The sequence below is a fragment of the Sorex araneus genome, chromosome 7, assembly GCF_027595985.1.
Source record: "Sorex araneus isolate mSorAra2 chromosome 7, mSorAra2.pri, whole genome shotgun sequence".
Taxonomy (NCBI): domain Eukaryota; kingdom Metazoa; phylum Chordata; class Mammalia; order Eulipotyphla; family Soricidae; genus Sorex; species Sorex araneus.
In genome coordinates, this window is record NC_073308.1 from 65,056,054 (window position 1) to 65,084,050 (window position 27,997).

The 27,997-nt window shown below is 55.9% G+C and overlaps 1 protein-coding gene across 6 annotated transcripts in view; it reads left to right on the forward strand.

The window, feature by feature from the left end:
- The window catches only part of ZNF827 (zinc finger protein 827), a 177,988-nt gene that overhangs the window by 39,934 nt on the left and 110,057 nt on the right, over window positions 1-27,997 (forward strand). For all 6 annotated transcript variants that reach the window (XM_055144333.1, XM_055144337.1, XM_055144335.1 and 3 more), the window contains exons 3-4: window positions 5,879-6,051; window positions 13,162-13,612. In XM_055144333.1, the coding sequence (XP_055000308.1) occupies window positions 5,879-6,051; window positions 13,162-13,612 (624 nt within the window). The remainder of the gene's footprint in view (window positions 1-5,878; window positions 6,052-13,161; window positions 13,613-27,997) is intronic.

Here is a 27,997-nt window from a genome sequence, read left to right on the forward strand (position 1 = left end):
TTTCGGCTCTGCTGCCTCCTGGGTAGAGGGAGGTGGTGGGGGATTATCCTCAAGATTTTTCCCTGCTCTCCGGTGCCCTTTCCCTTCCTTAGTCTTCTTTACCCTCTCCCCCCATATCGATGCAAAACAAACGTGGCTGTATTTTCTATTTTCGAGCGAAGTGACGTGGCTGCTTCATTCACTGCCAGAGTGCTCGCAGTGTGGTCTCTGCCTCAGGCACAGCTTGTCCCCTGTCAGGAGTTGAGCGTATCCCCTGGGACTGGGTCCCGCTGGCGCACCCAGCGGACACCGCGGTCTGGGCTGCCCTCACCTCCTGTGGCTGTAGATGGGGCAAGTTCATGGGCATCTTTCTTGACGTCCACTGGTTCTTATTCGCCTTCTGCCTCTTTCCGTTCCCAGCATTTGGGGATACTGTCCAATCCTTCGCTCCCCTTGTCCTCCCCACCCAGCACAGCTCCTGCAGTCTTTGGGGTGCTGGGGTACCACGGAAGGACTCCAACCCCCCTTCAGCCCACGCCTTTCTCCCCTTCTCTCCTCTCTCCCTTCCCGGACCCTCTTGTCCCTGCTGAGCAGAAGTTGGTCGTCAGGGATGTGTTGGCCCAGCCGGACCCTCTCTGGGTGGCACAGGGGTCCCCTGCCCCCTCTATCCTGTGCTCTCTCCCCCACGGGGCCAGGCCCTGGGCTCTGTGTTGTCCATTGTCACCATCCACACCTGCCCTGATGGTGACTGTGCGGCTCCAGGGGGGCAGGACTGGAGTTTCCCAACTCTTGATGGCCAGTGGCTGCCATTCTCTGTGTGTGACCGCTAACCGCACACATTGGCTCTCTCTGCTTCCGACAGTAAATACCATCACTTGTAGAATGGCCGGACATTCTCCGCGGGCGCAAGTGAGCACTTCTCCTTCCCACTGAGTCTGGTACCACTTGCTGAGATTTTTGTCCTGTCTGCCGTGGGCCTAACTAGCTAGTGATATATTGGGGGAGGGGGGAGTTGTTTATGAGACAGTTGTGAACGAGGTAAAATGATGAACATTTCAACCCCGTTGCCTCAAGACCGTGTGGTTCATTCTGAGGAAGTGGCCGTATTTCCTTCGACTCCAAATGTGAAGGAAATTTACAGCTGTGAGCTCCTTGGAAATACTTTGGTAGAGAAAATAGAATCCCCCCTGGCTTCCCCCCTTCTCTCAAGTAGTTAACAGCATATACACATGGAGGACATCCTACTACAATGGGGAAAAAATTTGTTGGTTTTTTTTTTCCTTGACTAAATGAAAATGCAGGTGCTGGTGGGGGTGGGAGATGACCTTGGGCGACTTCGGACATTGATCGTTGAACACCAGTTACCCTTATCGCTTGCTTTCTGTCTTCTTTCTCCGCTGTGATCAGTGAAAGATCTTCAGTGGCAGCAGAGCGATTTGGCCACGTCTCTTCATCGCGAGCTTGTCCAGGGGATTCAAGGAGCCCCTGACGTGTCCACGGTCCACGCGTGTTTGGGAATCAATTGGAAGGAATCAAGCATTTTTCCCAATTGAAAGACAAATTTCGGGGCTGGAGTGATAGCACAGTGGGTAGGGCATTTGCCTTGCACACCCAGGTTCAAATCCCAGCATCACATATGGTCCCCTGAGCACGGCCAGGGGTAATTCCTGAGTGCAGAGCCAGGAGTGACCCCTGTGCATCGCCGGGTGTGACCCAAAAAGCAAAAAAAAAAAAAAAGATGAATTTCATCTTTCAGTGCAGGCTTTATTGTGGTGTTCCCCATGAACCATTTGTGATCCAGAATTGACAGTCGGGGTGGGGGCTGGGGGAGTGGGTTTGAGACAGTCATCGCCGAGGTTACTTCGATGCCACTCGGCAGAGCAAGTGCTCGTTCTTCTTGTCCGTGACTACCTGTCTTCTGTGATGCCATGGAGTCCCAGGAGCGGAGGCCGGCCGGCGTCACTCCTCTCTCCCGGAGCGTGTGGAGGTAGGGGTGCGGGAATATGCTTCCTGTCACAGGGGCAGCCTCTTGCTTTGACAGTCGTCTCCCCAGCGGCCGGATGTGGGTGATCTTTCCCCTCCCCTGGGGTCTCTCGTGTGGACGGTGTGAGCCACGGGTCCGAGTGGGAGAGAGAGCAGTGAAGAGCGGGAAGGGAGAGGCCCGGCATGGGCCAGGAGGCCGGGGACGGGAGGCGGGCGGGGTGGGGGCCGGGCCTCGAGGGGGCCAGGTGCAGGGAAGCGCGCGTGGCCATCTCCCGTTCCCCAGTCAGAGAAGGCAGTGCGGGTGCCGGGAGACACCCCCAGGAGAGAGTCCCACGCTCAGCGTGGCCCCGTGCCGGCCGCTTGGTGCCCCTGACGGGGAGCCGCGCGGCTGTTGCTCTGTAGCATCTGCCCAGAGGCTTCCTCCGTCGCGAGTGACGGGGCAGGAAGGGACCCGCGGGGACTGGAGGACTACAGCGGGCGGGAGCCGCGTGCGCGTGGAGACACTTCAGCAGTGTGGGAGAGTGTGACGAAGGCCTCGGGGCCCGCAGTGCTGGGGAACCCACTGCCCCCGGCTCCCCCCACCCGCTTCCAAGAGGCGACCGTTTTTGTTTCTTTTATTTATTCGTTCCATTTTCCTCTCGCCCCGTTCTCTTTCGCTCCAGTGTCTCGAATCCGTTTGCTGGTACATAGTTCTGTTTGGAAGCTCACACCCGGGGCCGTGGAGATGGCGCCGAGGGGTGGGTGCATACCTGGCATACTTGGGGCCCTGGGTTGGATCCCCAGCCCCACATGTCCCTGCCAGCCGGCCCCTGAGCGCCACCCCGGGGGCCCTGGACCAGCCCCCTCCCAGCCCACACCCCAGGCCACGATAAAAATAGAAGCCACGGGCAGGAGAAATGGCACGGGGGTCCGGTGCTTGCCTTGCAGGCTGCCAGCCTCCTGCCCGTGCACGCGCCCCACCCCTGAGCAGTTGCAGGGTACAGCCCTGGAGGTTTTCTGAGCACTGTCGCAGTGACCTTGGGCCCAGAGGGCTGGGGCAGCGCTGTATCCAACTGCTGGCCTCGCTGGCAGAGAATCAGCAAAGGTGTCATCCCCCCTGCCCCCCTCCCCGCCCTTGCCCCCCCAGACCCGCCCACCAGATGCAGAGGCGCGCTGGAGGCTGGTTGTGGGGACCAGTATTCTCTCCAGCCTTTCACCCGTCTCCGCGTCAGCATCAGTGTCTCGGGTCTTTTCATAGTTGCTTTAAGCTCAAATTGAAGCATCTTTTTGTCACTGTTTTCAAGCAGGGTCGGCCTTGCCTCACAACTTGTATTTGTTTGTCTCTTGAGTGTTTCTTCCTCCAGCCCCTTTTCGCTCTTCTCTTAACAGCAACGACAGAAAAGCTTGAGCTTTTTTTCTTTTTTTCTTTGTTGGTGTCAAGGATCGCATAAGGATGTCTCCCCTGCAAGCCTGCACCCCAGCACCCCCCAACCCTTTCGAAACAGACCTCTTGTTTGGTGTCCCCAGGCCATGCCTCGGGGAGCCAGGGGCCACTCCTGTGGGTTATTGCTCCACACACAGTGCTCAGCCAGAGCGGCTGATCAGGAATGGGGGTGGAAGTCAGGCCTCTCCATCTAAGACCCCAGCCTCTCAGCTGTCTCCCCCACCCTTCATTTATTCTGTAGAAGAGTAGAAGTACCCACATCCTTGATTTGATGGGTTTCCTTTAGTTTTCTTTTTGGGTCACACCTGGTGATGCTCAGGGGTTACTCCTGGCTCTGCATTCAGGAATTACTCCTGACGGCGCTCGGGGGACTATATGGGATGCTGGGAATTGAACCCGGGTCGTCTGCATGCAAGGCTAACATCCTCCCCGCTGTGCTATCGCTCCAGCCCGGGTTTCCTTCCTGTATGTGTCTTTTTATTTCCGTGCTGGGCTACCCCTGTGGTGCAGGGGATGGCGCTGGTGTCAGCGTGTGCAAGGCAAGAGCCTCCCCGACGACCTTGGGTGTGTAACATGCCGTGCCCGGTGCTGCTTCTGCCCTCTGCCTTTCCGGTCAGTTGCTGGTGAGGCCGAGGCTCAGACTCATTCTAAGGAGGGCGGGCGAGGTGTGACAGGGGCCCTGGCGCGGTGAAGATTGAATGACGGGGCCTCCAGATTGGATCGCCGCCACCAGATGAACCCCTGAGCATCTCTGGGAGAGACCCCCACGCACCACGCAGAAGTAGCCCGGGAGCACCCCCAGGGGGTCCCAAACCCACCCCTCCAAAGCAGCGGTGGATGCGTGATGTGTCTGCCCGCTGCACCCTTATAGCGCCCCCTCTCTCCAGCCCCCACCTCGTGGCTGCAGCTTTTTGAGAAAACAAACGCTCTAGACCTTCTTCCGTTCCGCTCTTCCCGCTGCCGGCACAGCCTGCGCCTCTGGACCAGCTTTGGAGATCTCGTTCCTTCAAACCATGATGGCCCAGTTGTGCTGTGTGCCCTGGGATGCTGGGCACAGTCCCCATCCCTCCTTGACTGGGAACCGAGCCCCTGAGTCCCACCCCGGGGTGTCCCTTTGCTAGCTTCCTGTGTGGCAGGGGCAGTGGCAGTGCCCCCGGGGCAGCCACACGGTGTCCCCCCAAGCAGAAGTGTAACCTCCTTGGGAGTCGGGGACACCTGGGTGGCCGCTGGGCTAGAGCTCTTCTCAAAATGGCCAGTGGGGTTCCGGGCTCAGTTTGGAGGAAGGAACCCCATCTTGTGTCTCGATTAGTGTTAGCCCGAGGGAGAGAAATAAGAGGGTGGGATGCACTGACCTCAGCAGCCCCGAGACTGGACTGGCAACTGTGTCCATCAGGCTGGGAGTCCCCAACTTGGCAGCCAGAGCCCGAGGAGGTGCCTGCAGCAGGTCCGGACTGGGGGGTCAGTGGGACAGTGGCTGACTCAGTATTGGGCAGCGAGTTCTCTCCTCTCTGTGTCACTGCACTTATCTCTTTCTTGCTGATTTCCCAGCACAGGGCGATGAGATACAGACTTGAGTCTGGCCCCTCTTTTTTTTTCCTTCTGGAAATAGCAGCTGCCCTCTAAAGACTGGAGGGACCCTCAAAAATCAGACTTTCAAACTTTGGTACATCTACACAATGGAATACTATGCAGCTGTTAGGAGAGATGAAGTCATGAAATTTGCTTATAAGTGGATGGTCATGGAGAGTGTCATGCTAAGTGAAATGAGTCAGAAAGAGAGGGACAGACATACAAGGATTGCACTCATTTGTGGGATATAAAATAACATAATTGAGACTGACACCCAAAGACAGTAGATACAGGGTCAGGAATGTTGCCCCATAGTTGGAAGCCTGCCTCATGAGCCTTGGAGAATGCTGCTGGAATAGAGAAGGGATCACTAAGACAATGATGGTTGGAGGAATTGTTCGGGATGGGAGATGTGTCCTGAAAGTAGGTAAAGGACCAAGCATGATAGCCTCTCAGTATCTGTATTGCAGACTATAATGCCCAAAAGTAGAGAGAGAGTATGGGAGAAATTGTTTGCTAGGGAGACTTGGAAAGGCGGCGTATACTGGGGACATTGGTGGTGGAGAATGTGCACTGGTAGAGGGATGGGCGTCTGATCATTGTATGATTGAAACTCAAACATGGAAGCTTGTAACTGTGTCTCACGGTGATTCAGTAATTAAAAAAAAAAATCAGACTTTCCCTGGTTGCAGGGTCAGGCCTCAGCTGGTGCCTCCGGCCCGATGGGATGAAGTGGGTTTGTCCCGCAGGAAAGCAGTGCTAAGAACAGCCTTTGGACCACGTGCCGGCAGTGCCAGTGGGGGGACAGCCAACACCCCGCCCCCTTTCATGCTCCTGGCAGGGCTGGGAGGGAGGGAGGAGGGAACGGCACCCGCCCTGCTCGTCCCTCGTGCCTAACGTCCCTCTCTCTCTCCTCCTTCCAAGCCTCAGAAGAGGAGAGCGGGAAGCCTTTCCAGTGCCCCATCTGCGGCCTGGTCATCAAAAGGAAGAGCTACTGGAAGCGACACATGGTGATCCACACGGGGCTCAAGAGCCATCAGTGTCCGCTCTGCCCTTTCCGCTGTGCTCGCAAGGACAATCTCAAATCCCACATGAAGGTAAGCCCGGGGCTGCCCGCACCCCTGCGGGGCCACAGGAGGGGGCCCCGGGGAAAGCGTGGGAGATGGTGCCAGCGGGAGCAGAGGAAGCACCTGGTGGTTGGCCCCGGGCAGGGCGCCCAGGGGTGGGCATGGACACCGGGCTCTGGCGTGGCGAGCTTGGTGCTCCACCACGTGAGCAGCATCCCCGGGCTCCGCGGGAAGGTCTCTCCGTCCGTTCACTGCCCCGGACTTCGAGACAGAGAGAACCCCTCCTCTCCCGGCGGGGAGCGGCGCCTAACTGGGCCCCGGGACGCGTTTCTGGGGCGCACGGAAGAAGACCTCGTTGCAGACGAGGCAATGCAGGAGGGGTGGCAGGCCCTGCCCCTTCCCTGCCTCTGCGGCTGCCGCTTTGCTGCCCAGTGGATAAGCCCGGAGGAGACCGAGGAGGCCACTGGACGGGAGAGCACAGACCTGGCACCTGCCGGGCACTGGGTTCCATCCCTGGGGGCAGGCACACGCGTACGCATGCATACATGTACACATGTACACACAGGACACCCACCTCCTGCATCCACGGTGCCTGCCAGCCCAGAGGAGCTGCCAGACGCCTCTCAAAGGGGTGAGAGCTTGAGAGGAACATACCTCACAAGACTGAGTTCTCCCTTGAGGCAGAGGATATATGAGCTGCCCCAAGCCGCTAGTGAAAACAGTGGGTGATGTTGTGTCCCCTCATCAGTCCACGGGAGACCCCCGTGTGTCCCTCTCAGTCAAAGTGTAGGAAAAACTTAGTCATTTACATCTTTGGAAAGTTTCTTTTTTTTCTTTTTGGCTTTTTGGGTCACACCCGGCGATGCACAGGGGTTACTCCTGGCTCTGCACTCAGGAATTACTCCTGGCAGTGGTCAGGGGACCATATGGGATGCTGGGAATAGAACCCGGGTTGGCCGCGTGCAAGGCAAACGCCCTACCCGCTGTGCTATTGCTCCAGCCCCTTTGGAAGGTTTCTTAAAATCTTTTAAGGTAGACATAGTGGCATTTATACTGCAGGTTTTTCTTGCTTGCATGCGGCCAACCTCAGTTAGACCCTGGCACTGCGTATGATCCCCTGAGCACCGCCAGGAAGAGCCTCTGAACACTGCCGGGTGTTAAAGTTCCCTCCCCTCCCCTCCAACCCTCCCCACCTGACGCCAAATACTGCACATTTTTTTCTGAAGGACAAGGAGGAAACTCATGAGGTCAGATGATGTTGGGCCTTGGAATCTGATAGATCTGGCTGCAAATCTCATTGTGTTACTTACTGGCTTGGTGCCCTTAAGACGGGGACCCTTTCTAGACTCAGTTCTATGAAATGGGATATCTGTGAAATGGGAACCCTGATGTTCATCTGGAAGTGTTTTCCGTGGCTTGTCTGAGCAAACTCTCTGACTCAAATGTCCAGTGGTAGCTATTTAATTTTAATAATTATTATTGGCCATCTTATAGCATCCTTGTGAATGATGATTTCAACCTGGCTCTTGACATTGTTTAGAAAGTGTCTACATTTTTTTTTTTTTTTTTTTGCTTTTTGGGTCACACCCAGCGATGCTCAGGGCTTACTCCTGGCTTTGCACTCAGGAACTACTCCTGGCAGTGCTTGGGGGACCATATGGGATGCCGGGGATCAAACCCGGGTCGGCCGCGTGCAAGGCAAACGCCCTACCCGCTGTGCTATCGCTCCGGCCCCAGAAAGTGTCTACATTTTTAATAGGATAATGTTTAGTTCATGTACACATTCAGACGTCTGCTTTTTATTTTTGAGGCTACTCCTGGCAGTGCCAGGGGTTGCTTACTCCCAGCTCTGTGCTAAGGGCTGGGTGGCCGTGCAATGGTTTGATAGTGGGCTTCCCATAGGCAGAGCACATAAGAGGCCTTTGGGATATTGCTTCATCCACACTTGGTTTACTCTTTGGGAGTCCCCCGTGGCAATGCTCAGGGGCTACACCTGGCTTAGCTGTGGGGGGTTGTTCCCAGAGGAGCTCAGGGACCATGTGGTATTGGGAACGGAGCCCCGGGTTCCCGCATGCAAAGGCTGTGTTCCAGCCCTTTGAGCAGATATGGCATCTGCTTTTTTTGCCTCCCCCCCCACCCGCCTGAATCACGTCTCATCTTTCTGAATCAGTCTTCACTGTTTACAGTTGTAGCTCTATGAGAAAAAAGAAAAATGTGTGACCAGACAGAACTGATACTGATTTGAGGAAACAACTTGGAAGATTAAAAAAAAAATTAAATCCGGGGTACAATTTATTATCTATCATTCTCCTTTCCCTCCCAGGAGGAGCCAGCCAGGAGTCCTGGTTGGTTGGATTTTACTGATCTGACTTAATTTTTTTTTTTTTTTTGGTATGAGGAGGAGGGGTGTCAGGACACAACCCCACGGTGTTCAGGGATCGCTGCTGACGGTGTTTGGGGTGGCCCTGGGTGGCACCCTGGGGTGCTGGGGATTGAGCCCTGCTGACACCACTGCCCTGTCGCTCCGGCCCCTGAGCTGACCGTCCTTCTCAGACTAACCTTCTCTTCCTCCATCAACCTTTCCCTGAGTAAATTCTCTCATTCCCCACCTGCAGCCTGAACTCCGCCAGCAGGCTCAGGCCGCAAAAGAAATGCCTTTGCAAAGGGAAGATTTGTGGGAAGTGGCTGCCGCATGCGGGGGTCTCCCGACCGGGTCTGGCCGACCTCACACTTGAGGGAGCAGAACCTCCTCAGGCCTTCACGCAGGGTCACTTGACGCGGCCTATTTATAAACCCAGGGAAACAAAGCGGGCTTTCAATGGCAGGAACTAGTGACCCTGAAGCTACAGGAAGATGAGGTGGGCGCCCTCCTGCTCCAGACAGTCGGGCCAGGACAGCCTCACGGCCGAGGGCTGCAGGGCTCTGGGCCCAAGGGAGACTCACAGTGCTCTCAGAACAGATCAATAACTGGCACAAGAAAGCGCATGTGTGAACTTGCGGCTTTCTTCCAACTCCTGGGCCTGCAGGACTTCTTGTGTTGCACGACCCCTCAAGCTTTGGATAAAGGAGCGGGGAGAGGAGCTCGTGCCAGCCCTACCGTAGCAGCGGGTGTGCCCCTCTTTCCTCTGCCCCCCACCTCGCCACCACCCATGATGCCACCCCCTGCCCGCCCCAGGGCATGGCTTGATGCTATTGAGTGGCCCTTCCAGCTTCCTAAATTTTACTGCAGACCCTGTGGTAGGAAGGATCTTGTGAATCCGTGTGTGTTCCTTTCGCAGCGTGCTCCAGTCACGAGTAGATTTTCTTAAATTAAATGCAGCTTAGTGTGTGGGGAGCAGCCAGCCCCAAGATTCAGAGTGGAGGGCCGGAGAGACCCGAGTTGGAATCTCAGGGCTGTGTGTCTTCTTACGAGCTGGGAGTCTTGGGGCGAATCGTTTCACCCCTCCGGGCCTGTCTCTGCTCATGCGGATAATGATCACGTGAACTGTGCCACTGAGTTCTCGTAAGAGTTCAAGGAGATAGCGGGAATAGAAACAGTTACTAAAGGGCCCGGTTTGGAGAAAACCCTCAGAAAGGGGGCAAGTACAGCCATCAGTATTCCAAAGCCTCCGAATGGGAATTTACATTCAGAAATAAACCAGTGACTTCGTCAGAAAAATTAATCTAAATTTCTTGCTTCTTGGTGATCTGTCTTTTCCTGTGGAGAAGGTAGAGAAATGAATAAACACAAAGAATAATAATTTAAAAAAATAACCCTCCTTCCCATCACCCAGAACCAGGCAGTTTTTATCGTGCTGGTGTATAGCCTGGGTTGATGACCAAGCTCGGGTTTATGAGACAGAGCTGGGCTGTGTTCCACGAGCCACGGTGCTCCCCCTGAGTGCTCGGCACTCTGCACCGTTTCAGGCCTGAGTTTCCTCGGGGCGTCACGTGGGAAGGTTTTTATGGCTGCGGAAGGGGCTCGTTCCCGGCTCCCCAGGACTCGGGATTCTCTCCGATTTCCATGAAGTCTTTTACAAGTTTTCCTGGATGACTGAGCATTCGGGGTGGGAACGTGCCGGTGATAAGCTGACATTGCCCGAAACAGGAGGTGGCCTTCGAAGGTCACGGCCCCAGCGAGGGCCAGAGAGAGTGAGGGCCAGAGGGCTGAATGGACCCCTGCCGCCGCGATCCCCGTGAGCGGAGCGGGGTGGGAGTAACTGCAGGGCATCACTGGAGCTGGCCCCGAAACAAACGCAGAAAAGAACACCGGCGAAGCCATGGCCAGACTTGAGAGCCACCCGCCGCCCATCCCGGCCCGCCTGAGCCCCTTCCCTGCTGGTCTGGTCGCAGGGCACGGAGGCGATGGTCACTGCCGTTCCCTCAGACCGCAGCCGGTTCCCGGAACTCCAGGTGGGATAAACCCACTTCCTGTGGCCTGGGGGCAGGCCCACGAGTCTGGGACCCAAAGATTGTCTGGCTCTGAAGTGCCCTGGGAAGGACAGGGATCGGGCAGCGCATCCACCTACTGGGAAACTGTGTGTAGAAGATGGGGCTTCTCCCAAGAGGTGCTCGGAGCCCCGCGCTCTCCTGGTCCCATGGGTGCTGGGGATTACCTGGGACCACTCAGATGCTGCTTGGGGGTGGCTGGGGGCTGATGGAACTGGGCTGACCACCTGCAAGAGATGCACTTACCCTCCCTGTACTCTCTCTCCGCCCCACTCAGCAGGATACTGTGTTATTCGGGGGGGCTACCCCTGGCGGTGCTCAGGGCTTGTCCTGGCTCTTGGCTAGAGATCACTCCTGGCAGGGCTGAGGATTCAGGTGTGGTGCCCGGGATCAGACTCAGGCTGGCTGCGTGCACGGCAAGTGCCCTACCCACTGTGCTCCCTCTCTGGCCCCCAGGGAGAGGGATGATGGGGGCAGGAATGTGTGACTCAGTGGAGCTCAGGCCTCGCAGGTGTGAGGTCCTGGGTTGAGTCCCCGAATCCAGCCAAGCAGCATGAGGTGAAAGAAAACTCCAGGAACGGAACGTGCTTCCCTCCGGAGGGGAGGTGCCAGGACGGGGGCCCGGGGGCCGTGTGGCCTTTGGGGAGGAGCGTGTCAGCAGCAGGGAGACTCCTTACGGGAACGCCGCACCACACCTGCTGCCGCCCCATGCGGCGTCCGTCTCTCCTGTCCCGCGGGGGGCTGGGCCTTGTGCTCTGGCCTGCGCCTTTGCCCAGGGCTGCTGCTGCAGAGCATCTGTGAGGGGCTGGCAGTGCCCCCCCCCCCCCCGCAGCCCTCCGCTCCAGGGACGCTGCTGAGGGGGTCTCGCCCGCCCCAGGCCCTGGCCACCTGTCGGCTGCACCTGTCTGAGCCCCCTGCTGTGTCCTGCCGCATCCCAGCTTGTGGGCGAGTTGGTGGAGACCGAGGGAACCCTCCCAACTCTGAGACACGGAGGGAGAGAGAGAGAGGGACGGAGGGAGGGAGGGAGATAGACAGAGACTCACAGAGACAGAGATACAGAGACTGAGAGAGAGAGAGAGAGAGAGACAGACAGACAGACAGACAGACACACGGGGGGCGGGGGAGAGGGAGACAGAAGCACAAAGAGACAGAGACTGAGAAGGAGAGAGATAGAGACAGAGAGACCGAGAGAGAGATAGAGACAGAGAGAGAGAGAAAGAGAGAGAGAGAGAGAGAGAGAGAGAGACAGGGAGGGGTGGGGGAGAGGGAGACAGAGACACAGAGAGACAGAGACTGAGAAAGAGAGAGACAGAGACTGAGAGACCGAGAGAGACAGACACACTCATGGCAGGGGTGGGAGAGAGAGAGAGGAGTGAGGGAGAGAGGGAGGGAGACAGACAGAGACACAGATACAGAGAGACTGAGAAAGACAGAGGCAGAGAGAGAGACAGACAGACACACACACACACACAGTTCACACGGTAACTTCTGCTGAGACATTCAGGCTCGGGGGGACCCAGAATCTCTCCAGTCACTTTTCTCAGAGAGCCCCGGTAGGCTGCTTCAGCGACAGGGCCTCACTGGCCCCTTTAATCCCTTCTGCTTTTGTTGGTCACTTAGTGTTATTGAGAAGCGTGCTTTGGCCGCTGAAGAAGGCTCTGGACGGCGTTCAGCACGCACAAGTGGTGCTAGGAAAACGCGCTCTCTCTTTCTCTCTTACCTGGGTTGGCCAGCGCGGCCACCGACAGACTCTCCCTGCGGGGAAGCTGGGGCTGCCCCTCCCAAGGGGGTCACCGGCCGGAGAGGCGGAGTGTCCCTCAGTTTCCAATCACTCGGTCGGTCGGGCAGCCCACACACCGGACATCTGCCCGGTCACCGGGATTAGCGGGCCTTCCCCCCAGGAGGGCACATCCCTGGGTGGGGGGCGTCACCTGCCAGTTGCAGTGGGCCTGGCCCGCGCCAGCGCCACGTTTTCAGCCACTTGATTTGCGAATGACGGGAGGCAGAGGAAACCTTGCTTTTTTCCTCTTTTCCCAGGCGTGCATGACTGCATGTGAGACTGGGACTGGCTTTGAAAGTCTCTCCTTGGCAGCAGCTGCGCCCGTGCCCCCGGGCTGGGAAGCAGCGGTTTCCTTGGGTGTCCGTGCGCCGGGCAGACCCGGGCACCCGCTTTCTTCCCCTGGCCCCGGGCTCATGCCACGGAGCCCGAGTCTCAATTTCCCAGTCTCTGACACGGGAATGTCACGAAGACTTGATTTTCCACTCTTAATCACCCAGGGAAGTGTCTCGAGTGTGGAGAGGGTGCTGGCCCCGCCGAGCTGATTCCCTGGGTGACAGTGACTGGCTCTATGCCAAGTGTTAGGCTCGTGTGCAGAATTATTTGGCAGGTGACCTCTCTGACCCCCCCCACCCCGGCTGCACCCCTCCGTAATGATGTCAGTCGCTTTGTGCTGGGTTGCTAGAGCTTCCTCTGAAGGAATGGGATGGGTGGCGAGGACAGTAGAGTTCCCCAGCACCCTCACACCGGAAAGGGGGGTGTCTGTTGGCCGATGGTGAGCAGGACCTGAGTGGCCCGGGTTGGCCAGGCGCACGGTCACGAGATGCTCTTCCGGGAGTGGCCTTCCCCGGGCCCACTGGGGCCCGCCCCCGGAGGAGGCCAGGGGCGAAGCGGCCGGGGACAGGGCCGCGCTCACTCTCGTTGCTCTTCCGCAGGTCCATCAGCACCAGGACCGGGGGGAGACCTTCCAGTGCCAACTCTGCCCCTTCACCTCCTCGCGCCACTTCAGCCTCAAGCTCCACATGCGTTGCCATCAGCACTTCCTGAGGACAGAAGCCAAGGTGAAGGAGGAGATCCCAGACCCAGATGTCAAGGGTTCGCCCCACCTCAGTGACAGTGCCTGCCTGGGGCAGCAGAGGGAAGGAGCAGGGACAGAGCCCGAGAGGACTAGCCAGGGTGGGGCTGGCGTCTCGCCCGTGCTGGTGAAGGAGGAGCCCAAGGAAGATAACGGCCTGCCAGCCTCCTTCCCCCTGACCGCAGCCGACAGGCCAGCCAAGCACACAAAGCTGAAAGAGCCGCCCGAGTGTGTGGCCAGCAGTGCGGCCGCCTTGTTCAGCCAGGACATCTCTGTTAAGATGGCGTCTGATTTTCTCATGAAGCTGTCAGGTACTTGCCTAGGGTTGTGTATCTCCTTTCCTCTCTCCCTTCCCCTTCTCTGTCTCTCTCTGTCTCTCTCTCTCTCTCTGCCCCCCCACAGCGTTCTCATCTCTGACAGGACCTGGTAGGCCCTGTCGATTGCCAGAGCCCCACCCGGGGCGAGAAATCCTGCCGTTTTCCTTCCAGCAGTCTTGTGGGGGCCGGTCTTGCTGTGTCGGTTTTGGATTTAGAGACCCTAAATCCAAGGGGCTGGGGGGTGGGGGGGCGGAGAGCGGGCACACTGGGTAGGGGGCTGGCCTGGCATGTGACTGCCCGCCCCAGAGGCCCCCAGACCCCAGCAGGCGTGATCCCCGAGGGCAGAGCCAGCCCGGAGTAAAGCCCTGAGCACCACCAGGTGTGAGCCCAGAGCGATAGTCCAGAGGGAAGGGCGTTTGCTTTGCATGCGGCTGCCCCAGGTTCGATCCCTAGCATCCCATATGGTACCCTGAGCACTGCCAGGAGTAACCCCTGAACATCGCTGAGTGTGACCCCGAAAGAAAAAAATAAAAGCAAGTATGAGAAAGACGGACAGATGGACAGGGCTGAGGGTTTCCTGGTGGTTTTTCCCCCTTTCTGGGTCATTTCTGTCGGGAACAGGTAACAGGTGAAAAAAATTAGTGGCCTTCTCTTTTTTCTTTTTCTTTTTCAAATTTGTGGCATCTTGAGCCGACTTACTCAGTTTGCCTTCGTGCCAGGTATTTGGGAGTGTTGGTCTGGACCGCGCCGCTGGGCACCTGCTCTGCGCCTTGTCTGGTTGTGGCTGGAGCAGCGCCATCCACAGGCTGCTCCTGGGAATGACCAGCCTCACAAACCAGAGTGCGGAATCGGGGATTTTCACATGCCCTCGCTCTCCCTCCCAAGTGGAAAGTTTCTCACTGTGGCTAAAATATACCTCATGTCAACTGGAGCCATTTAAACCTATTTTTAAACCCTCCCGTCCCCTGGCACGGGGTCCATTCACAGAGCGGTATGCCCACCTCCTCCTCCACACGGGGCACTTTCCCGTTATCCCAAACCCCAACCTTTCACCCTGTGAAATCAATAATCACTCCACTCCCCCGCCCCCCTGGTAATCACGCTTTCACTTCCCATCTTTTAGCGTTGGTTGAACGACTCTAGAAACTGCATAAAGTTGAAATGCAAAACAGAATTTTCCCATAGGGCCCCAATGCCTTTTGGGAAAAAGGTGGCATCTAAGTTCTAAAGATTTCACCGTGTGGCTTGACATGAGTTGCACCATTCCACTGACAAGCTTCTGTTGCCCCTTAAAAGTCTGATTCAGGGGCTGAAGTGATAGCACAGCGGGTAGGGCATTTGCCTTGCACGCACACAACCCAGGTTCGATTCCCAGCATCCCATATGGTCCCCTGAGCACCGCCAGGGGTGGTTCCTGAGTGCTGAGCCAGGAGTGATCCCTGTGCATCGCCAGGTGTGACCCAAAAAGCAAAAATAACTAACTAAATAATAAAATAAAAGTCTGATTCAGTTGGGGAGTTGATGGGGAGTGGGGGGCTGTGTTTTCCAAATCTCTCTCTGGGTCAGCCTGTGGCGCGAGCCAGCGCTGGTCTTCAGTGCGTGTTTCGAAGTCTAATGTTCAGTTTTAAAGGCGAGATCGGGGGTGGGGTGGGGAAAGGTCGGCTGAGAATTGGTCCTGTCTTTCATTGAGGATAGTCCCCGCGATGACTTCCGAATGCCATTTCAGGTCTTTGGAGATTGACAATACCCTTTTAAACAGGGAATAATTGGTCACCGCCTTCCTTTAAAGGGACTGTGTGGAGCGTTTCATTAAATGTCATTGCCAGGTGAATTCCAGGGTCAGTTCCTCTGAAGTCCCTTCACCGTGACTCTTCCCTCCGTTCTTCTGGAGGGCCCTGTCACCCCCAGGCCTCGGCCTCTCGCGGGTGTGAGACACTAGTTGGAAGGAGAGAGGAGAGGGAGGCAGGGCATGGAAACGGGGTGCCAGGAAGGGGCCCGGGGAGGGGGGCGGGCAGCCGTGTGGGGAAGACATCACCCTGGGAGCCCCCTGCACTTGGCTCTGGCCTGGATAGAGGGGGTCGTGTGGGGGCTTCTCCTGCCCTCCCCCTCTCCCCTCTTCTTCATCCCAGTCTTGGGGAAAACGTGCTTTTAGAGATACGCAGTAGCTTTGGGAGTTTTTTACATGAGGGGCTATGCGCATTTCTGGTTTCCCTCTTGCTGCGGATCCTCGCAGACCTCACTCCGGGGACTCCTTGCTGCTTTTCTGCTCAGGGAGTGCCCGTTCTGGGGTCCCGGGCTGCACCCTCCAGGAGGAGGGATGCAGTGGGCAGATCCACTGAGCCGAGCTGGAGAGGGGCCTTCCTCCACCTCTCAACACCTCGGTGGAGTGCGCAGTAGGGATTCCGAGGAGGCCTTCGCTGCTCCTCCTTCCCCGCCCAGGAAGAGGGTGAGGGGCCGCGCCTGTTGGGTCTTTGGCTGAATCACTGGTTCGTGATTTGCCGGTGCTGCTGGCCTGGGCTGCAGGGCACTGGCTCTCAGGCTGTAATTAGCTGCAGAAATGGTCTCAGGGAGCCCGAGACAAAGGCAGGGGCTGCCGAGAGCCAGGGCTGCAAACACTCAGCCCCAGAGGCACAGCCAGTGAGTTGAGGGGGGTGGAAGAATGTGCCCCAAAGCCTTACATTGTGATCTGTTTTCTCAGGCAGCTATTGACGGGGACTTGTTTACGATTTGGCAGCTGGAGTGTTTACTGACTGATCAATGGGCATAAGAAAACAGATAACAAATGCACACTATTTATGCAAAAGACCCATGCCGCTATTTTATGGTGGCTTACTAGAGGTCCTGGAACCTGACTTGTATGCACTGTTACCTAGCAACCTGGTGGAAAGTCACCCGGGAGTGAGATGCATTGGTAATTTTTGTGTGTGTGCGCGCAGATTCGGATGTAAATGTAAAACTTGGTGACTTGTGGCAGTGCGGCTCCCGGAGAAGCTGTGTTCAAAGGGAAGGAATACATTTTCTGGAGGGATCCTTCTCATCCTTCATGCCTGCCGCCCTCCCCCGCTCCGTGATAGCTGCTTAGCACTGGGGGCCCCTACCTGCCTGTGCCTGTGTCTGTAGATCCCAGCGGCCGAAATCGAGGGGAGCCGCAGCTGACTTTCCAGCTCTGGCTTTCGGGGGGCAAGTGGTGGCCCCCGTCCCCGGGCGTCATAACAGCGCCATTGTTCTGGCGGGCTCCGTGCACCTGCCGGGCTGTAGGGCGCAGCTGCCGGGGGGTCTGCCAGCCTCGGTGCCAGCCACGTCTCTGTCTGCAGCGCCGGAGGCCGGGCCAGATGCGAGCCCGCACACACCTACTTGTTTCCCGGAGCGGGGCCGGGGAACACTTGCTCCTTTCTTGCCGTGTCGTGAAGCGGGGGCTCTTTCTTGCTCCTTCGGCGAAAATGAGGCCTCATGGCGACGGCACAGAGCCCGGCGGGGTCCAAAGTCGCTGGTGGGATCGGGGCTTTTAAACAGGCTTGGAATCCTGCTCCTGCCCCGGGGAGGAGGGTCCCCCAGCAGCCGAGACGAGAAACCCCTTCTCTGTGCCGCCTGCCCTCTCAGCCCAGAGACGAGGTTTCTGCCTCCCTCACCGCCGTCCGTCTCTCTCGGGAATGCAGACGCTCCCGGAGACGGGGTGATGCCTTGGTCAGGTGACTTGGGGGCTTTTAGGGGTGAGATGCTCAGCTCACCCCAAGTTCCAGCTTCCTTGGGGTTTGTCTTCCATCCCGAGCAGCGACTTTCCTAACCTGGGCTTCAGCATGAAGCTATGAGGCTCTTCCAGGAGTTTCCTTTTCTTTTTTTTTCTTTCTTTATTTTTTTTGGGGGGTGCACACCCAGTGGTGCTTAGGGCTTACTCCTGGCCCTGTGCTCCCTGGCAGGGCTCGGGGGCCATGCACAGTGCCAGGGACCAAACTGGGGTTGACTGCCACTGTGCAAGTGCCTTCCCCCTTGTACCAGTTCTCTGGTTGCGTTTCTTTAAAATGCCAGGACCCCCCATCCCCCCCACCTCCTCTGTGCCCAGGAATTGTGGTCCAGGGTAGGGTCTGGGTACAGATTTTCATTTTGTTTTATTGGGGGGGCGGAATTTGTCTCCCAAGCAGTGCTCAGCAGGTCCAAGGGTCATTCTGATGACTCTTGGCCAGCGAGGCTGGGCGCTTGAATGTGAGGGTTCGAGAGCCCGGTGCTGAGCCCAGCTTCCGAGACTGCACACTCGGTGCTGCGTGGGGAGGGGTGAGGACCATGTGGTACCAGCATCGTGTGCGTGCTCGGCATCTGCTTTAACCACTGCACCACCTCCCTGGCCCTTGGTACTCTCGCTCAAGTTCCTGAAGAATGTCCTGAGCAACCACAGGTGAGCCCCACTTACCTGCAATAGGAACTTGGCAGCTGGCAGACGAGGCACCAAGTGGACACACGTCATTTTAGGGGAACTTACTTTTCTTTTACTGCTTTCTGTCCCTGGAAAGGGCCACAGAGGTGTGAGATGGGTGTGAGACACTTGTCACAGGTCAAGGGTGACATGAGTGAAGGGGAGGTGGAAAGTCAGGCCTGCAGGCCCCAGTGTTTGTCCTCCTGCCCTAAAGAAGCATCCTGCGGCTGTCCAGTGAGGACCAGTTCGCCCAGGACTTGCTCGAGCACCTCAGAGCTGGGCGCAGCAGTCTTAGAAGCCTGATTCAATGTGGCCGACTGTGGCCTTACATCATTTTTGCTTTCTGAAAATGACACTTTTCAAGATAAAACATTTCATTCCAACTCTCCAAATTGCAAGCAAGCAGTGGACAGAAATTTGGCAAGCGCCACTGTTGGCCAGGAATGGCTTTTTTTTTTTTTTTGGTCCCTGGGCTTTTTGAAAATAAAAGAAGTCTTTTAGACTAATTTTAATTTGGAAATGGGCAAAAAGTTTTGACACTGTCTCCCGCATTAATGCCGAATCCATTTCACCAGGAGAGACGAACTTCTTGTTTTGTTGTGTTTGGGGGCCACTCGGGCCATGCTCAGAAGTTGCTCCTGGCTCCACACTCGGGAGTCATCCCTGGGGGTGACTCAGGACTGAACCTGGGTCACCTGCCTTCAAGGCAGCCGCCCTCCCCTCTGTCCTATCTCTCCAGCCTAGACAGTCAGTCTTCTTTTTATTTTTTTAAACTTTTTAAAAACATTTTTTATTGAATTTTTTAAACTATTTTTATTGAATCACTGTGAGATAGACCCTTACAAAGCTGTTCATGATGGGATTTCAGTCAGTGTTCCAGCACCCATCCCTCCACCAGTGGACATGTCCCCACACCAGTGTCCTCAGGTTCCCTCCCATCACCCCCCGTCAGCCACCCGCTGCCTGCCTCTATGGCAGGCGCTTCTCTCCTCTCTCTCCCTCTCTCTCCTCCCTCTCATCTGTCTTTCTCTCTTTCTCTCTCTATCTCTCTCTTTCCTTTCTCTCTCTCCCTCTCTCTCTCCTCCCTCTCCTCTCTCTTTCTCTCTCTATCTCTCTCTCTTTCCTTTCTCTCTCTCCTCCCTCTCATCTCTCTCTTTCTCTCTCTATCTCTCTCTTTCCTTTCTCTCTCTCCCTCTCTCTCTCCTCCCTCTCCTCTCTCTCTTTCCCTCTTTCTATCTCTCTCTCTCTCTCTCTCTCCCTCCCTTTCTCTCTCTCCTCCCTCCCCCCTTTTGAGCATTGTGGTTTGTATTATTGACACTGAAAGGTTATCAAGAAAATCCCTTTACCTGCTCTTAACCCTCAGGCCGTGTCCAGCGTGACCGATGGCCTTCCTAAGGTAGCGACTTACTAGTGGGTGTACGCTGAAGCCTTGGCGAGTTCCCTTAGCAGAGGGCTCTTGTGTGGGTGGAGGGCTGTGGCCGCCGCCTTGGTCCAGTTTGCTCTTGCCCTTGTCCAGGCCTCGTGCTCTTAGGCGTTCCCAGTTGCTCAGTTCCAAGTTCCAAGTGCCTCAGAGTTCCAAGGCAGCCGGGCAGTGATGGGCAGCTGCTGTCACGGGTGTTCGTGCGTGTCCGGGATGAGGCTCGGGGTCTGGGGCGCACAGGGTGTGTGCTCAGCCCTCCCCCGGGCTGTCTCCCTACCAGCCTTTCCCAGTCGCCCTCCTGGTTCTGCTCCCGCCGTGGCACGGCCTCTCCTGCCGGATTGCTCGTGGCAGCCTTCCTGTGCCTCTCTGCTCGGACCCCTCTTTTGGCATTGTGGGGTCCCGCGCGGGCGTGTCTGACGCACACTGAGAGTCACGCTCAGCCTGGGCGGCCGGGCCGGGGGTCGGGCTGACAGCCTCACCCCTGCACGCAGGCCGAGGCGAGAGCCACGTCCCGGGCCTGCCTCTGCCTCCCAGTCCCACCGGCCGCCGACGCGCGCTGCTCTCGGGACGCGCTGCCTTCCTGCTGTGCGGGGCGGCCCTCGCTGCGGGGGCGCCTGTGCCCTCTGCAATTCCAGATTTTCTGGACCCCGGAGGTGATTCACAGCAGAGGGCAAGTGTGATGTGGTTCTGCGTTTTTTTTTGTCAGTGACCTGGGGCTCCCCGAGATGAGGGGGCTCATGCGAGTCACGTGGCATTGCAAAAACACAGACCCCAGAGTGACACACGTGTGCCAACTTTGGGGGACTGAGACTTTCCCGGGCACTCATTGTTTATTCACATTCCTTAACAGCCTTCACTTTGGTTTCCTCCAATCTTCACTTCACATCTTTGCTTATATGAAGCGTGTGTGTGTGTGTGTGTGTGTGTGTGTGTGTGTGTGTGTGTGTGTAGGGAGAAAGAGAGAGAGAGAGAGAGAGAGAGAGAGAGAGAGAGAGAGATTAACAGAGATTAACAGCCCATCCCGTCTGGTTCCCTGAGCACTGCCGGGAAATCTTCACTTCTCTGAGCACTATTCCCAACACTCGAACCCTCCACCCCCAGGGAAAAAAAAAAAAAAAACAGACCAACAGCATGTTACTGCAAATGAGGAGAAGTATAACTCACACCAGTGCTGGGTGTTTTATTGTTTTGTTTTCTTGATTTTGCTTCTTTGCGGAGGCCTGGGCCTCACCTGGTGGTCCTCAGGGCACCGTATGTGACGCCAGGGGTGACTGTGCCGGCAGAGTGCCTTGACCTCTGTACTCTGTTTCAGCCCCTTGCTGCAGGTTGGGTGGGGGTGGGCAGCTGTGCTAGAGACAGCAGCTGCCCAGGCCTGGAGAGGCCCCGTGCAGGGGTCCGGCCACTTGTAGGATTTAACAGAGCATTCCAGCTCTTTCTGCGCCTTAGAGCTCTTTCAGAGGGTCTGTGTTTGGGGATGTGATTTTCTAGACTGTTTGCGGGGAGCCTAAGAAGAAGCAGGAAGATCTTCCCTCCTAAATGAGTGGCGGGGCCGGGGAGCTAGCTGGGAGAGACCCCCGGGTTCGAGCCCCTGAACACAACCAGGCGTGCCTCCACAACGCGTGGGGACCTTGGCTCCAAGCCGTTCCAAGTCGCACAAGGTTTCAGCGGCCCGCCCGCTCTGGGAGAAGACGAAGAGCCTGTGTCGTGTGCGGGGTTCAGACGAGGAGAGGCCCCGGGGGCCAGGGAGAGCTGTCCAGACCCGCCGGCGCTGCGCCAGGCTCCGGAACAGGGAAGCAGGCACCGTCGGGGACCCGTCACCCACTGCCACCCCTGCCCTGGCGACCCTCGTCCGTGGTGTCCAGTGCGCAGAGGGCCCCGGCCTGGTGTCGCTCCCCGAGGCGTGGCTGCCGCGCGCCCCCTGTCCAGGCTTTCCAGGAATCACTGGGTCCAGAAGAGAAGGGACAGGGAGTTGGCTGTGTGTGTGGCCGCAGAACTTTACCCTCCGCAAGTTCTTTGTCTCAGAACAATCAGGCCACTGAGGAGTCCCTGCAAACCGGTCGTGGCCGGAATCCAGCTCTTTCCCTCCTCTCCGCGGGGAAGAATAACCCCGCTTTTGACCTTGTCCCCAGAGCAAACGTATTGATCTTGATAGGGGAAAAGAAGTCTGTGTGTCCGCAGGCCCAGTCCCAGGCCTCTTCTCTCAGAAACACTTTCTCTGCTTTCTCCGTTCTCCTGAGCGCTGCCGCCGTGACTGGCGTTAACTGTCAGGACGGCTACATCCGCGGCCTCTGACTCAACAGATGGTCTCCCACGGAGCCAAGCCCAGGGCCCGGGCGTCCCCTCGCCCTCCCTCGCGCGCCTCCACGGGCCTATTTTATAGATGTGGACGCTGAGGCCCGAAGGCTTTGGCTCCACGGGGCCGCAGGACTCAGCTCCGCCTGACTGCAGAGCTTGGCTCCTGACCACTTAATTAGCTATTACCTAATTTTTTTTCTCAGTTGAGCGAACTGTCTTTTGACCTCCGTCTGCTTCACTGTTTATTTTCCTTGGCTTCGAACCACGGCATCATTTCTAATGCATGCTAATTCAGTCACCGATCTGGAGGCGTCTCTGCGCCTTCGCAGCACGTCCGCCATCCGTCTCCGTCTCGCTGCCCGTCCCTCCCACCTGGCCAGCTTCCTCCAACTCCTCCCCGGGGCCCGCCACCCCCGCTGCCCCCCCTCCAGGCCCTCCCATGCTTCCAGGGACTCACCTTGCAGTTCCTCTCGGATCAGACTGTTGCCCGTGTCTCGCTCCTCTCCACTGAGTAACTAAAATTTACTCCAGGAAAATGTGTGTTTTCTTTTTCTTTTTTTCTTTTTCTTTCTTTCTTTCTTTCTTTCTTTCTTTCTTTCTTTCTTTCTTTCTTTCTTTCTTTCTTTCTTTTTCTTTCTTTCTCTCTTTCTCTCTCTCTCTTTCTTTCTTTCTTTCTTTCTTTCTTTCTTTCTTTCTTTCTTTCTTTCTTTCTTTCTTTCTTTCTTTCTTTCTTTCTTTCTTATTTGCTTTTAGGGTCATACCCAGCGATGCACAGGGGTTTCTCCTGCCTCTGCACTCAGGAATTACTCCTGGCGGTGCTCAGGGGACCATAGGGAATGCCAGGAATCAAACCTGGTTTGGCCCATGCAAGGCAAATGCCCTACCCCCTGTGCTATCACTCCAGCCCCAAAATGTGGGTTTTCACTGACGCTTACTGCTCCACCCTGCAGGGTGAAACTCTGCCTTCTGTCGTACTGTTTGTTTCAGTTTGGGTCTGGGCCACGCATGGCAGTGCCCAGGGCTCACTCCTGGCTCTGTGCTCCTGGCAGGGCTCAGAGAAACACGTGAGATGTGCTGCCAGGATTCTGGGCCTGGTGGTCTGCATACAAGGCAGCTTACATAAGCCCTGAACGATCTCTGTCCCTGTCATCATTTTCAGGGTCCCCTCTCCTCCCCTGTGGGATGCCACTTATCTCCCTCTCCCAGGGGGATAGGGGAACTTTTCTGAAAATGACAATCATGTCATTCAAACCAAATGGCAGCTTTCACGTGCCTTTTTTTTCTTTTTTTTTTTTTTTTGCTTTTTGGGTCACACCCGGCGATGCACAGGGGTTACTCCTGGCTTTGCACTCAGGAATTACTCCGGGCAGTGCTCGGGGGAACCATATGGGATACTGGGAATCGAACCTGGGTTGGCTGCGTGCAAGGCAATCGCCTTACCCGCTGTGCTATGCACCTCTTAACCCACAGTGGTTTGTGTCTTTATAGAGAATTTCTCCAAATTGGGCTGGGGGCGGGGTGTTTCTGTGATACCTTCACTGATGGTTAATTGTAGCCATCCTTTGGTGAGGACTTTTGTTCCCAGTTGTTCAAGAAAACTATTCTCTGCTATTCTGTTATTTGCCCTCCCTCCCCCCTCCCCCGAAGCTCCTTTCCCCCCCACCCCCCAGGACTTTCAGTGATACTTTTAGTGAGTCTTTATCACCCTGGTTGGTGCTTGGATTATCACCGAGTTCATTCTGTTGCCTGTGTCTTGCCTCTTGAACCATACTTCAAGTCGCCACTGGGGAAGGGGGCCGGAAATCACATTCTTTTACATCCCTCTATCTTGGTACCATCCACAGTACATTCCCTGATGGATTATAAGCAAGATACGCCACCCGTCATGTTGCAGAAGACAGATTTTCAGAGGTGGTGATATTTTACTTGGGAAAATTCACAAATTCACCGCCAGCTCCGTAATGCTGTCAGAGAGGAGGTGAGAGGGAGAGAGTGGTGCTTCCCGGAGAGGAGAGCGAAAAGACCGTGTCCATCTCGGGTTCTGTGTCCCAGGACCTCAGCCTCGGAGGCCCGGCCGAGGAACCGGAAGCGTTAGCACGGTGGGTTCATGAGCAGGCCATCCCGCTTCTTTTGCTTCGATCTTGTGGATTACCCGTCTGGGCCGGGCCCGCCAGGGCGCGCTCCCAGCTGACTCATCCATCGGCAGGCGCTTGGCAGGAGGACTGGGGGGCTGGCTGCCCGTGGCTGCCTCTGTGGGGGTGGCCTGTCTCTCTGCTCCCCCGGGTCCCGCCTGCAGTCCGCCAGCCCAGACCTGCTCCCACGGCCGCGTCCAGAAGGACAGAGGCCACGTCCAGGCCCGGCCTGGCATCTCTCCTCCCGCCCCCCACGGATCAAAGCAAACCACAGCTCCCGCCAGATCCCCAGACTGGGAAATCTCAGCCCCTCCTGCTTCTCTTCTCCTCGGGAGAAAAAAAAAGACCAAATCTAATAGCAGCCACATGGGGAACCGGCGTGACTCTGAGTCCTAAGGTGGATGGGACAATAGCCCGTGCTAGGGAGTGGGGTAGGGTCTGGGATTCAAAACAAGCAAACAAACAAACAAAAAGGGGCCTCGTGCCTCACAGGACGAGAGTGAATTCACATGATACTTTCTTACCTCTAGATGTTTTCCTGGCTGTGACAGAGGTTCTTGGATAGAAAGCCTTTTGTGTCTTTGTTTTAGTTTTAGTTTCTGGACCGCTTCTGGTGGTCCTCAGGGCTTGCGGCTGGCTCTGCGCTCAGGGAGCACGCCTGGAGGTGCCTGGACGACCACTCAGGGTGCTGGGGATCAAAGCCAGGTCAGCCGCGGGCACAGCAAGCATCCTTACCTATAGAGATTAGCGTGCGAGCGCTCTAGCCCTTATAGGAGGGTTTTTGTTTTTGATAAGACCCTACTTTGTTTTTAAATGGAATTTTGTAGATTCACTGTTGTTGACAGGGACTGGAGCGAATGTACAGCGGGTAGGGCATTTGCCTTGCATGCGGCCGACCCGGGTTCGATTCCTCCATCCCTCTCAGAGAGCACAGCAAGCTACTGAGAGTATTTTGCCTGCATGGCAGAGCCTGGCATGCTACCCATGGCGTATTCAGTATGCCAAAACCAGTAACAAACAAGTCTCACAATGGAGACGTTACTGGTGCCCGCTCGAGCAAATCGAGAATAATGGGATGACGGTGCTACAGTGCAGTTGTTGACAATACTGTATAATTCAGGGTGGGCATCCTCACATTTCAGTATGTGTGGAGACTTCACTTACCCACCCCCAAAGTTCCAGCGCCCTCCCACTGCCAGAAGCAGTCCTTGCTCCCTTCCTCCTCGCCCCTGGTGCCCCTCTCCTCCCCGCCACCCCAAGTCACCGCCACAGTTTTTAGGGAAAGAGAGAGCTTTGCCCCACTTTGCCAGCTCAGCTCCAGCTCTTGAGGGGAAAGGCCTGCGAGGGCCATGGCAAAGGGTGGTCTTCGGGAGAGAGGGGTCGGGATGGACGCCCTCGATTCTCCCGCCGCCCACCTTCCAGCCCTCCGTATCCCCCACAAGGACAAGAGCCATTGCAAACATGTCTGGGTAACCAGAATATCAGCGCAGGGACGTAGAAGGGTGCGCGTTACAGTCAGGAGATGTTCCTGGGAGCAGGCGGTCACCCAACTTTCCCTGGAAGTGCTTGGAAAATGCCCTCTTCCAATCTTGAGATTTTCTGTCCGGGCTCAAGTCACGTCATGGCATTCCTACATGCCAGGCACCTTGTCGCCCGTCCCACATTCCAGTCTTTGGATGTGTTAATAGTGTGGAATTTGAAATTCAGTTTTCTTTCGCATCTGCTCGTGACTCGATCGGTTTTCCAGGACCTGTGCTTCCTGTTCTGACCAGGGAGAGATCCCGTCCGTGCAGCCGGTCGCTGCAGAGAGCTCCTTTTGCTCCCTCTCTGCTGGCTGGAGTAGCAGAGACACCCCATCTCTGTTTATTTGAACTTTCTCCAGGCTCCACTCACTAGGGTCACCCTTGACCCTGCCCCAACAGCGAGTTGGTTTTCCTTTGTCACTGCCCATGGCGCGTGCGTGGCGCAGCTGACCGAGGGAGGGTCAGTGCGTGAGCCCGGCTTGGGTTCAGAGATCCTGCCCCGTGGCCGAGGATTAGCTCTGGTGGAGAGAAGTGAGAAGTGGGAAAGGGTTAAAAACATCACGGAACACTAGTGGTAAAACTGCTTACGGAAATTAAGTAGTTTACCTTATGAGGAGCAGGAATTTTAAATGTTTGACTAATGTGCTAAGCATTTGGTTTGAATACAAGACGCGTAAGCCCTGAAAGGAATACTCCCTTGTCACTACTGATTTCATCAAACTTTAGTTTCCTTATGATTTAGGAGGCAGGTTCCCCCCCCCCCCCCACCCAGCGGGCATCAGATTATCAGAAAGGCCCAGAGCCCGGGCCAGAAGGCCAGCGAGGGAATGTGGGCAGTTAGAGCCACGACTGTGAGGCCTGCAAGAACTGAGATCCTAGTTCGGTTCTGTCTTCATGAGCTGTGGGAGGTTTGAAGTGTCACATCAGCACCTGGGGTAAGGTGTTTGCCCGGTTGGTTGTATGCAGCTGCCCTGGTTTCATCCCCCACACCACGTGGTCCCCTGGGGACCCACCAGGAGCAGCTCCTGAGAACAGAGCCGGGAGACAGCCCCAGTGTGCCCCAGAACCATTGTCCCCCACCAAACGCCGTGTCACTGGCTAAGCCTCTGTTTCCTTATCAAAAATAAGGGAAAGGAAAATAGGGGTGGTTTTTTTCTTTCTTTGAAACGTGAACTTATTTTTATTTTAACCACAAAAATCACAGGTGAGGGGCCGGAGCGATAGCACAGCGGGTAGGGCGTTTGCCTTGCACTCGGCCAACCCGGGTTTGATCCCCGGCATCCCATATGGTTCCCCCAAGCACTGCCAGGAGCAATTCCTGAGTGCAAAGCCAGGAGTAACCCCTGAGCATCGCTGGGTGTGACCCAAAAAGCAAAAAAAAAAAAAAAAAAAAAACCACAGGTGAGACCCAGTGTACAAATTATATAGGATATATGTATATATTTTTAACTAACTTTATGTTTTAGTTCATGTTTGTTTTATTATTTTTATTTATTTATTTATTTATTTGCTTTTGGGGTCACACCCGGCAATGTTCAAGGGTGACTCCTGGCTCTGCACTCAGGAATTACACCTGGCGGTGCTTGGGGGACCATATAGGATGCCTGGGATCGAACCTGGGTCAGTCTCATGCAAAGCAGACACCCTACCCTACCCGCTGTACTATCACTCTGGCCCCTGTTTTTATTATTTTTAAAGGCTAGCAATTAGGAAAAAGTGGTTGGTTTTGATGAGCACAAGTCACAATATTAGTGATGATGGGATAAGTTCTCACAGCATACAAACATCTAATATTTGAAAATGGAGGTTGCTGGGGCAGTTTCGTGCCGTGCTGCCCACAGGGAGATAGTGGTGTTGCCGGTGTCTAGCCTGTGGAGACCCTGAGTTAGACTCATCATCCTCCCCACCTGCCCCTCACCCTGCCTCCTCCACCTCTAAGTTGCGGCTTCTGTTAAAAACAAACAAATAAACAAACAAAACCAGATTTTATTAAACTGCCATTTGCACTGGACTGGAGCGATAGCACAGAGGGTAGGGCGTTTGGTTCCTTCGTCCCTCTCAGAGAGCCCTGGCAAGCTACCGAGAGTATCCCGCCCACATGGCAGAGCCTGGCAAGCTCTCTGTGGTGTATTTGATATGCCAAAAACAGTAACAACAGGTCTCAAAATGGAGACGTTACTGGTGCCCACTTGAGCACATCGATGAACAGCGGGACAACAGTGCTACAGTGCCATTCACACTGGAACGTTTGGCAAAGAAGAGAAAGTTGTTAGTGATTTACCATGCTCCCTTAGGATCCTAATCATTCAGGATTAGGCTTCTTGAAACAAAATAAAAAGGACAATGATAACAAGAACTTTTGGGCTACAGTGTTGCCAATGCCCAGCAACTACTCTTGTCCCACATAGTGACAAATAGCAGAGGAGAGAAGGAGAGTGTCTCAAGCTTTCCCTGCGCACCAGCCGCTGAGTTTCTCCGTTGGTCTCCTCCGTTTTCCTCGATGAACTGTTTCACTGGAACGTACTCAGTTTCCCTGGGCCGTGGCTTCCTCATCTGTGCAGGGCCTGTAGCTGTAAGGACTTAGCCGGGAGAGCCGTTGTG